General features: G+C 46.9%; 1 protein-coding gene across 1 annotated transcript in view; it reads left to right on the top strand.

The window, feature by feature from the left end:
- PTDSS1 (phosphatidylserine synthase 1) overlaps window positions 1–12,123 on the top strand; it is a 42,904-nt gene that overhangs the window by 20,606 nt on the left and 10,175 nt on the right. Inside the window, exons 7-9 of the mRNA XM_087706835.1 lie at window positions 5,553–5,694; window positions 8,099–8,211; window positions 10,777–10,842. Of these exons, the coding sequence (XP_087562961.1) occupies window positions 5,553–5,694; window positions 8,099–8,211; window positions 10,777–10,842 (321 nt within the window). The remainder of the gene's footprint in view (window positions 1–5,552; window positions 5,695–8,098; window positions 8,212–10,776; window positions 10,843–12,123) is intronic.

The following is a 12,123-nucleotide window of genomic DNA, read 5'->3' as shown; positions in this document are numbered from 1 at the left end:
AGAACATTTTAAAAAAACGTAATAGTGCTATCTTCTGAGAGCTGTGTTAGCATTTGCTAATGGTTCCCATATATTGTTTTATCTGTTTTCCTTTCTGGTTACAATTCTTGTATTTTATCCTGGCAATAGAATTAGAAGAACATATCTGTCTTTCTTGATATACTTCTCAACTATGTACACAATCATTTCTCCATGTAACAGTAAATCCATAGAGCTTGAAATAAAATTGATTTCATGTTGTAGTTGCTACAGTGCAGAAAGATGATTTTCAAATTAGTGTTTGAAGTTTTATTATTGATTGTGTCCTGCTAGAAGTAAGAGGGAGAAATTTCCCTGGATGCCATTGTGACAAGTACAAAACTAATACTGGATATCTTTAGTTGTATTTGTGCCCCAGGTATAGTGAAAGACATTAAGAAGGAATGTTTTTTAAGTTTCTTATCCTGGTAATTTAGAGGAAAATCCACTTCCTTCAGCCACACTCTTGCTGTTCCAGAGGATGCCAGATCTTCAGGATCAGGAATATGAATGCAGGACGGGAAAGTCCTATAGCAGTGATGGCTAAATCTCTCCGGATAGAGTGGCCAAAGTGTGCCTGAACCCCCAAAATGCAATGCACTCCCCACGCATGCACCGTGCCCCCACGCATGCGCCCTGCCCCCACAATGTATGTGTGACCCCCCCCCATGCACCCTTTATGGTTTAGGTTTAGGTTTAGGTTTATTGGGATTTATATGCCGCCCTTTTCCCTGAGGGGACTCAGGGCGGCTTACAACCACAGGGGAGGGGAAGTGCAAGGTCAAAACAAACACTTTGTGAACAAAAGAAAAATAATAAAACACAACTTTCATTCAGCAATCAAACACTCGGGCGGGTAATTGGAAGCCTATCCCCAGGCCTGCTGGGAGAGCCAGATCTTGAGGGCTGCGCGGAAGGTCTGGATCGTGGTGAGGGTGCGGATCTCCATGGGGAGCTCGTTCCATAGGGTCGGGGCAGCAACAGAAAAGGCTCTCCTCCGTGTGGTCGCCAGTCGACATTGACTGGCAGATGGAATTCGGAGGAGGCCCAGTCTGTGCGATCTGATTGGCCGATTTAGGGAGGTAATTGGCAGAAGGCGGTCTCTCAAGTACCCAGATCCACTACCATGGAGTGCTTTAAAGATGGTCATCATTATCCTGAAGCGTACCCGGAGACCAACAGGCAGCCAGTGCAGCTCGCGGAGGACAGGTGTAACGTGGGCGAACCGAGGTGCGCCCACTATCACTCGCGCGGCTGCATTTTGGACTAGCTGTAGTCGCCGGATGCACTTCAGGGGCAACCCCATGTAGAGCCCATTGCAGTATTCCAGTCTAGAGATCACAAGGGCTCGAGTGACTGTTGTGAGGGCCCCCCGATCTAGGTAGGGCCGCAACTGGCGGACCAGGCGAACCTGGGCAAATGCCCCCCTGGTCACAGCTGACAGCTGGTGGTCAAAGGTCAGCTGTGGATCCAGGAGGACTCCTAAGTTGCGGACCCTATCTGAGGGGTATAAAATTTGACCCCCCAGCCTAAGCGTTGGTGTATTAGCCAAATTATTGGGGGGGAAACACAACAGCCACTCGGTCTTATCCGGGTTGAGCACCAGTTTGTTAGCACTCATCCAGTCCTTAACGGCCTCCAGACCCCGGTTCATCACGTCCACCGCTTCATTGAGTTGGCACGGGGCGGACAGATACAATTGTGTATCGTCCGCATATTGATGGTATTTTATCCCGTGCCTCCGAATGATCTCGCCCAGCGGTTTCATGTATATGTTAAATAGTAGGGGGGATAGGACTGAACCCTGAGGTACTCCACATGTTAGGGGCCTCAGGGACGATCTCTGCCCCCCTACTAACACCGACTGCGACCTGTCCGAGAGGTAGGAGGAGAACCACCGCAAAACAGTGCCTCCCACTCCCACCTCCCGCAGTCGTCGCAGAAGGATACCATGGTCGATGGTATCGAAAGCCGCTGAGAGGTCAAGGAGAACCAGGATGGACGCATAGCCTCCATCTCTGGCCCTCCAGAGATCATCGGTCAATGCGACCAAAGCGGTTTCTGTGCTGTAACCAGGTCTGAAGCCGGACTGGAAGGGGTCAAGATAGCTAGCTTCCTCCAAGGCCCGTCGAAGCTGAAAGGCCACCACCTTCTCAACAACCTTCCCGATAAAGGGAAGGTTGGAGACAGGACGAAAGTTGTTTAAGATGGCTGGATCTAACGATGGTTTCTTTAGGAGGGGTCTCACCACCGCCGTTTTGAGTACGGCGGGGAAGTGCCCCTCCCGAAGGGAGGCGGTGACAACCGCCTGGATCCAGCCATGTGTCACCTCCCTGCTGTTAGCCACCAGCCAGGAGGGACACGGGTCCAGAATACAAGTGGAGGCACTTACAGCTCGGATGGCCTTGTCCACATCCCCAGAGGCAACTTCCTGGAACTCAACCCAGAACTGATGTGGCAAATGATCCTCCTGTGTCTCAGCTGGATCTACTGCGGTGGAGTCCAAGTCCGATCGAAACCGAGCTACTTTGTCCGCCAAGAATTGAGCATAATCCTCAGCCCTACCCTGCAAGGGGTCTCCCGCATCCCTCCTATTAAGGAGGGAGCGGGTTATCCTGAACAGGGCGGCTGGGCGTGACTCGGCGGACGCAACCAAGGAAGAAATATATGATCTTTTTGCAGTTCTTAATGCTCGGACATAGTCCTTGGTGCAGGTAGTTAAGAGTGCTCGGTTTGCCTCGGACCTATCGGACCTCCACTGGTGCTCTAGGCATCTCCTCCGGCGTTTCTTCTCCCGGAGTTCCTCGGTAAACCAGGGAGCTCTCCGGGATCCACTGACCCGGAGGGGCCGTAGTGGCGCAATCCGGTCGAGAGACTCCGACGCCGCCGAGTACCAGGCGGCAGCCAGAGTCTCCGCCGAACTGTGGGCGAGGGTATCAGGAATAACCCCAAGCTCCGTCTGGAACCTCAAAGGGTCCATAAGTCGCCTGGGGCGGAACCACCTGGTCGGTTCCTCCTCCCTACGGTGGGGGTTTGGCCTCCGGAAGTCAAGCCTCAGTAGGCAATGGTCTGACCACGACAGGGGTATGATCTCATTACCCCTCAGACCAAGATCACACATCCACTGCTCCGAGAGAAATACGAGGTCGAGCATGTGACCCGCTGCATGGGTTGGGCCCCGAATTACTTGGGTCAAGCCCATGGCTGTCATGGAAGCCATGAACTCCTGCGCCCCATCAGAGCGTTCACCGAGCGATGGCAAGTTGAAATCCCCCAGAACTATAAGCCTGGGGAACTCAACTGCCAGCTCGGCTACTGACTCGAGGAGCGAGGGGAGGGATGCTGCAACGCAGTTGGGAGGCAGGTACGTTAGCAGCAAACCCACTTGACCCTTGAGGTCCAACTTTATCAGCAGAGACTCACACCCGACAAGCTCCGGAGCAGGGACCCTACGAGGTAACAGAGACTCCCGGATTACAATAGCCACACCGCCACCCCTTCCCTGGGCTCTCGGCTGATGAAGCACCTGAAATCCCTCTGGGCACATCTCTACAAGGGGGACTCCTCCTTCTGTGCCCAGCCAGGTTTCAGTAATACATGCCAGGTCTGCCCTCTCGTCAACAATTAAGTCCCGGACGAGGGGAGCTTTGTGGACAACAGACCTGGCATTTAGCGACAACAGCCTGAGACCAGGGTCCTGACTACTCGCGCCATCTGGTCTTGGAGTGGGACTCCTAGGGCCGGAAGGAGGGATCTCTGTAATGTAGCGAACCCTCCTTCCCCGGTAATGGCCAGCCCTAAGGTCCCCGCCGTATCTGCCTCTCCCTGTCACGACCGCTATGCTCCGACCCACTCCCATGTCCATGGTCCCCCCAACCACCCCGGTTCCTCCCGCCTTCCCCAGCAGGTCCTCCGAGTCAAGCATTCTCATTTATCCACTCTAACAATCCCACGTAAGAATTTAAAACATATAAAATACAAAGGTAACAATTACTAAAAGTGGGCCATTCATTCAATTCCAAGCAACTCCCATACACTCAACATTCTATTTAAAATTGCGCAGTTATAATCTATGATAATATGGAAACAGTGGAGGAAGCGATGGTCTGCTCCTCTCCCTTCTTATGTCCTGGGGAGATGTCCTTAGCCACCAAGTCAAAAGTACATAGTATATAAGGTGGCTGTAGACAAACAAGATTGAGTATAAAGCTCCAGAGTTCGTAGACGGCTCCCATATAGTCTTGCCCCGCTGGTGGAGGTTAGCGGGCTGTATATTCGAAAGTCTCTTTCTCAAAGATATATAAGGGCCCCAATGTAGGAGGCCAGAGTTCGAGGCTAACTTGCACCGCTCTTGCAAATGGAAGGAAAGTTGCTGGTATTTTCGGGGCTCAGTCCTTGTCCCTGCTGTCGCCATCCTCTATTGCTCCTTGCCAGTTGGCCACAGTCCTACTCCTCTTAATAATTAAGTGAGCAGGGAGCAAGGTCCGGAGGGGGCAGCAGCACCAGGGGCTTCCGAAAAAGACCAGAGATGGTAAGGTGGTAGGGGAGGCTCCGAACGCCCACGCGCCGCTCTCACCGCCGCGCGCCGCCGTCGCCGCCGTCCTCGCACAGCTGGGTAGCCCGGGCTGCCGCTATAGTAAAAATGCGAGCCTCCGGATTTCAGCAGGTCCTATAGATTCCGGAGCTCTTGAGCTCTCCCAGGAGCTGTTTTCAGCTGTTTTTGCGGTCCGTTTGGAGGCTTCTCGGTGCTTTTTCGCCAGAATTAATGTGGAGCGAAAAAGCCCGGTCGCCATTCCAAACCCGCGCATGCGCAGATCAGGCGCAGATTATGACACTGCACATGCGTGGGTGCGCACACACATGCGACCCCCCCCATGAATGTACGTGCGATCCCTCCATTGCTCCCTTCTCGTGCATGCACGACAAAGACGCATACGTATTCGTGTCAAAGCTGAACTGGGGTGACGGCTCGTGTGCCATCAGAGAGGGCACTGCGTGCCACCTCTGGCACATATGCCATTGGTTCGCCATCATGGTCCTATAGAATTGGAAGAGGCTAGAATGGAAGTCGCTGTTGTAGAATAGAAATGGAACATCACCTATAGCTCCTTAAAATGTACTTGGAAACTGTTTGTGTAAATAAAAAGCAAATAGAAATTTCTGCAAATGCTAACATTCACATTGATATAATCACTGACTTTTTATTCACTTTGTCCTTAATTCTAATTCTTAATTCTAAGGACATCTGTCAAATGATTAAAAAAATTGTGTGGGAAAGCCTAGAATTTTCAAGTCCTTTTCTTCGAAAGCAGTTTTTAAAAATTGGCTTTGTTGAGTAAAATTGTTCTTTCAGCTTTGATGCATTTAGGGAGGAAAGCCTTTGTGTGAATGAGCATTTTATTGCAAATTTCTACTGAAAAAACTGCTTGCTTAATGGATTAAGTTTGCAACAATATCACAATATATGACACCATTTTTGAATTATGATTGTTAAGCAAAACTGCAACATTGATCTCCTCTTTATCTGCTTTTAGGGACATTCACACCACCACAGGTAAAATCAAGAGGGCTGTTTTACAGTTCACTCCAGCAAGCTGGACCTACGTTCGCTGGTTTGATCCCAAGTCCTCCTTTCAACGAGTAACCGGGATATACCTTTTCATGATCATATGGCAGGTAAAATACAAATGAAGACTTAGAGCATCTTAGTTGATGTTTTGTGGGGGAGCAGATTATATTTGTTTTATTATATCTTGCTCAATAGTAGTAACTGTGAGAGGGATCTTTGAGTCCTAGTGGACAACCATTTAAATATGAGCCAGCAGTGTGCAGCAGCTGCCAAAAAAGCCAACACAGTTCTAGGCTGCTTAAACAGAGGGAATCAAGATCAGGTGAAGTGTTAATACCACTTTATAATGCCTTGGTAAGGCCACACTGGGAATACTGCATTCAGTTTTAATCACCAATGTTTGAAAAAGATGTGGAGATTTTAGAAAGCGCTTAGAGAAGAACAACAAAGATGATTTGGGGACTGGAGGCTAAAACATATGAGGAACGGTTGCAGGAACTGGGTATGTCTTGTTTAATGAAAAGAAGGACTAGGGGAGACATTATAGCAGGGTACCAATACCTCAGGGGTTGCCACAAAGAAGAGGGAGTCAAACTATTCTCCAAGGCACCTGAGGGTAGAACAAGACGCAATGGGTAGAAACTAATCAAGGAGAGAAGCAACTTAGAACTGAGGAGAAATTTCCTGACAATTAGAACAATTAATCAGTGGAACAGCTTGCCTCCAGAAGTTGTGAATGCCCCAACACTGGAAGTCTTTAAGAAGATGTTGGATAGCTATTTGTCTGAAACGGTATAGGGTTTCTTGCCTAGGCAGGGGGTTGGACTAGAAGACCTCCAAGGTCCCTTCCAACTCTGCTATTGTATTATTGTATTATTAATCCATAACCAAATGAAATAATATCATTTATGGAATTCAGGCCTTTGCTGGGTTGAATTCCAGGGAAATGTTAGCTATACATATGTTTGTTTAAAAATAGGAGTGCCATAGTTGTGCATATAAGGAAATATTCAAGCCTGAGAATTCTCTTCAAATAAACACAAAGGGAAAGATATTCACAAAAGAAATAAGATTATGAGCTTCTTGTGAGATAACTTGATAACTTGGTCAGCTAAGTATCGTATTTTTCAGGGTATAAGACGCACCTTTTTTCCTGTAAAAAGAGGCTGAAAATCTGGGTGCGCCTTATACACCGAATACAGCATTTTTTGCCTCCTGAAGCCCTGCCGGTATCACCAAAATGGCCGTGCGCACCCTGTAGAAGGCTTTTAGAGTGCTCCTGGGGGATGGGGAAGGCAGAAATGAGCCAAAAATGGGCCGTTGTTTGCCCCCTCCCCCAACCCTCAGCAGCACTCTGTAAGCCTCCATAAGGGTATGCATGCATTTCTTTGGACAAAAAAAGGCCCATTTTCGCAAAAAACGGGCTGTGTTTTGCTCTCCCCCACTCCAGGAGCACTCTGCAAGCCTCCCCAAGGCTATTCATGCCTTTTATTTGAAAAAAACAAACAAATGGGAGGTTTGCAGAGTGCAAAAGCTTTTTTTTCCCTTTCAGAAAGCTGTTTAGTTAGAGTGGTTGATGAGTTTTAGGTGCTACAGGTTGTCAGTGATTTCCTTCTCCAGAACATGGATAAATACACCTGGAAACATCTACCTACCTACCTACACTCTCCCTACCTACCTACTGTATTTATATGTATCTCTCTGTTTCTCTCTCTCTCTCCCTTTATCTACCTACCTACCTAACTACTATCTCTCCCTACCTACCTACTGTATTTCTCTCTTTCTCTCCCTCTAGCCATCTATCTATCTACCTACCTACCTACTTTTTAAAAAATTACCTCTTCAAAACCTGGGTGTGTCTTATATTCTGATGTGTCTTATACTCTGAAAAATACAGTACACAAATTATTCATACAGGAAGCAGTGCTGCCTGTACTTAAATACTGTACTTAAGTCATATATGCAACTACTTAGCTTTTTCCTAAAATGATTGAATGTTTATTTTTTCCACATGTGTATTTATTCCTATTTTTATTATGCAAAAATTTATATTCTTAATCTTAATTTTTCCATTTACTGGAAGGACCATGGTTTCGTGTGCTGTCTGCATCCCGCCTGGATGGGACTTCAGTCTCTGGCACACCCCACACCCCATATCAGCCAATTTTTGTGTTGTTTCAGAACATCTATAATTTCACAATTCCATAGTAATAAAACAGAAAATGAATGTGCTTTCTTTTATCAATAAAATGAGACTATTTAAAATCTCATTCTTCTAATGGAGAGAAATAAAATGCAAATTCTTCATTCGCTGCTACATAAATGTTGTATATATTAATTTCATATATACCAATATACCATATATTATCTAACCAAGTCACTATATAACTAAATAGCTATGCATTTATTATCTAAATGTATGTTATGTTCCGGAACAAGTCAGACTTGTTCTATGGCTCTATTTTTATCTTGTTTGTCCAAAGGAATGTATTGATTTTGCTCTCTTTTTAGTTGACAGAGTTGAACACCTTTTTCTTGAAACATATATTTGTTTTTCAAGCAAGTCATCCTTTAAGCTGGTGTAGGATTCTCTTCATTGGAATTATTACAGCACCAACTGTGAGGTAATATTTGGCTGTTTTATGTTCATCATTGTAAATCTTTACTACCATATGTAGAGATGGAAGCCTGCTACAGAAAAAAAAAACATTAATGATGGTTTAGCATACATACCCAGAATGCCAAGGAGATCTACTGCAATGTAAATAAAGAGACAGTTATTATACAATTGAAAAATTGCCGTATGTATGGTGTATACCAGATTGTAGTCTACTGCTCTTGAGATAAATCATAAAATCATCGCTGGACTGAGTTTCAGGCTGTTGCCCCTGAGGATGTGGACAAGGCCATGAGAGCTGTAGGTGCCTCCACATGTGTGCTGGACCCGTGCCCTTCCTGGCTGGTTGTAAACAGCAGGGAGGTGACACGAGGCTGGATCCAGGCGGTTGTTACCGCCTCACTTCGGGAGGGGATCTTTCCCCCCGCTTTAAAGACGGCGGTGGTGAGACCCCTCCTGAAGAAACCATCCTTGGATCCAGCTGTTTTAAATAACTACCGGTATCGTCCAGTCTCCAACCTCCCCTTTGTGGGGAAGGTTGTTGAGAAGGTGGTGGCCTTTCAGCTCCAGCGGTCCTTGGAGGAAGCCAACTATCTCGATCCGTTCCAGTCTGGCTTCAGACCTGGCTGCAGCACAGAAACCGCTTTGGTCGCGTTGACCGATGATCTCTGGAGAGCCAGGGATGGAGGCCACGCCTCCATCCTAGTGCTCCTTGACCTCTTGGCGGCTTTCGATACCATCGACCATGGTATCCTTCTGCGACGACTGCGGGAGGTGGGGGTGGGAGGCGCTGTTTTACAGTGGTTCTCCTCTTACCTCTCGGACAGGTCGCAGTCGGTGTTAGTTAGGGAGCAGAGATCGACCCCTAGGCCCCTAACGTGTGGGGTGCCTCAGGGTTCGGTCCTGTCCCCCCTTCTTTTCAACATCTACATGAAACCGCTGGATGAGATCATTCGACGGCACGGGATAAAGTACCATCAATATGCGGACGATACTCAATTGTATCTGTCCGCCCCGTGCCAACTCAACGAAGCGATGGATGTGATGAGTCAGAGGCTGGATGCTGTTAAAGACTGGATGGGGGTCAACAAGCTTGTGCTCAATCCAGAAAAGACCGAGTGGCTGTTGTGTTTCCCTCCCAAGAATTGGCCAAGTACTCCATCTCTCAAACTGGGGGGTCAAACTATACGCCCCTCAGACAGGGTTCGCAACTTGGGAGTCCTCCTGGACCCACAGCTGACCTTCGAACATCATTTGTCAGCTGTGACCAGGGGGGCATTTGCCCAGGTTCGCCTGGTACACCAGTTGCGTCCCTACCTGGACCGGGAGGCCCTCACAACAGTCACTCGTGCCCTTGTGACCTCTAGGCTGGAATATTGCAATGTGCTCTACATGGGGTTGCCCTTGAAGAGCATTCGGCGATTCCAGCTAGTCCAGAACGCGGCCACGTGAGCGATAGTGGGTGCACCTCGGTTCACCCACGTAACACCTATCCTCCGCGAGCTGCGCTGGCTACCTGTTGATCTCCGAGTGCGCTTCAAGGTGCTACTTATCACCTATAAAGCCCTTCATGGTAGTGGGCCTGGGTACTTGAGAGACCGCCTACTGCCAATTACCTCCACCAGACCGATTCGATCGCATCGATTAGGCCTCCTCCGAATCCCATCGTCTAGCCAGTGCAAACTGGCAACTACCCGGAGGAGGGCCTTCTCGGTGGCTGCTCCGTCCCTTTGGAACGAACTCCCCGTGGAGATTCGGACCCTCACCACCCTCCAATCCTTCCGCGCTGCTGTAAAGATCTGGCTGTCCCGGCTGGCCTGGGGCTAAGATTATAGCCCCACTCGAATGGTATGATTGTTGCATTTTTCTCCTTTAATATGTTGTATTGTTTATTGTTTGTTGTTTCCCCTTCCCTTTTGAATTGTGAGCCGCCCTGAGTCCCCTTAGGGAAAAGGGCGGCATACAAATAAAGGCAAACTAAACTAAACTAAACTAAAAACCATCCAAGATTGATTTAATCGTGGTTCTTGCTTCTAAGGTCTCATTAATGTGCTTGTAATTTTTTCCTAATGTAGCAAATGAAAAGATCTTATTAATGTACAACTCAATTGTTATGTTATCTAGACATTTTCAGCGTTGCACAATTATTAATTTGGCGGCTAACAATAGATCCGCAGGGCAGCAGGAATTTAGTGCTGTCGCAGCTGGCTGCAGTATGGGGCAAAAAGGCAGAGATGGGAGGAGATGTGTGGGAGAGTCTCTGCAGTGCACCACCAAGCCCCCAAAATTTGATCACGTGACCACAGGAGCACTGCAAAAGCCGTACCTTCCAGAGTAGGCATAAGTGCCATTTGTTCAGCTCAGCTGTAATTTCAAACCTGAGGGAGCTCAACCAATCTCATTGTACATATGTTGTGCACTGACAATAAAGAATTATTATTAAACCATCACTGAAAAAATAATCGTAATTTTACCTGCAAAACAGATTTATTTACAGGCAACCAGTTAAATAATTTTGAGTTGATATGCCATTGTCTATTTCCCTAAAACATCACTGTTTTTGTTATTACAGGCAGTACTACGCTTATCTCACAGACACACAGTGCAAAAGAGTGGGAACTCAGTGCTGGGTATTTGGGTAGGTTGTTGAATATAGAATCCTTCAAATTCTGGTTATCTGACTTATTGGCTGGGTTCATGCATCGTTTTAAGCCACCAGATGATTTTGGCTTAGTATATCGTGTAAGCTTGGTCATTCTAGTTTGGAAAGTATAGTTTATAAACTACTAATGGTAATTTATAAGGGACGCAGGGGGTCGGTCACTAAAACACTGAGCTTGTCGATCAGAAAGGTCGGCAGTTCGGCGGTTTGAATCCCTAATGCCACGTAATGGAGTGAGCTCCTGTTACTTGTCCCAGCTTCTGCCAACGTAGCAGTTCGAAAGCATGTAAAAAGTGCAAGTAGAAAAATAGGAACCACCTTTGGTGAGAACGTAACAGCGTTCCGTGTGCCTTCGGCGTTTAGTCATGCCAACCACATGATCACGGAGACGTTTTCAGACAGCTCTGGCTCTTCGGCTTTGAAACGGAGTTGAAAACGGCCCCCCAGAGTTGGGAACGACTAGCACATATGTGCGAGGGAAACCTTTACCGTTACCTTTTAACGGTAGTTTGTTGAATATACCATAATTAAAAATAATTCATGATCCGTGAATCTATTTAATTAAGAAGAGGAAACAAATCCCCTCAAATCATGTTAGAAGGTTTCTCGTGAATAAGATATTTTACCACACTATACTTCACTTTACTTCTTGTATGTATTTTGTAGTGTCCATATGACCTACAAGGGCATAAAGAAGAATCCTAAGACCTGTGGAGAGAGGGGATAACACGCACCTTGTGTTTTTGCATACGTTTATAGCTTGAGCAATTTTCTTTTCCCCTGCTTCTTTTCCCCATTGGACACCATGCTGAGGAGTCATTTGACTCTCCAGGTGTGGTTTTCCATGTCTGTAGGAGGCTGCAGGAAGGAGAGGATGATCCAACTCCCTTGTCAAGCTTCTGCTTGTGGTTCTCAAGCTTGTAGGCTTTCTGTTGTTAACTTTTATGTACTGTACGAGGACTGTAACAGAGTTCTGATTTCAGCAAAAATATAAAAACCCATCTTTTGAGCATTGAGGAAGAATTAGTTTCCCAAATATTCTTCAAGAGTATGTGATTTGGCTTTCTTTTTCAATCAACCACATTGATTGCTAAAGAAGAGGGCAGGTCAGCAACCCCAATAGGTTTCTGCTGCTTGTTGGATTCTCCAGCTGTATTCTCATTTGTTGGCAAAAGATGTGAAGGCTTGGGCTGAATTGTGTGATATCTAGCCCTATTTCAGGCTATTGTTTGAAACCATTATTCTCTTTCTTGCATG

The sequence above is a fragment of the Thamnophis sirtalis genome, unplaced genomic scaffold, assembly GCF_051295495.1.
Source record: "Thamnophis sirtalis isolate CommonGarterSnake01/CBP01778 unplaced genomic scaffold, rThaSir2_p1.2 scaffold_2, whole genome shotgun sequence".
NCBI lineage: Eukaryota > Metazoa > Chordata > Lepidosauria > Squamata > Natricidae > Thamnophis > Thamnophis sirtalis.
Note: the sequence above shows the minus strand (reverse complement) of the source record. Positions and strands in the feature narration are given on the sequence as shown.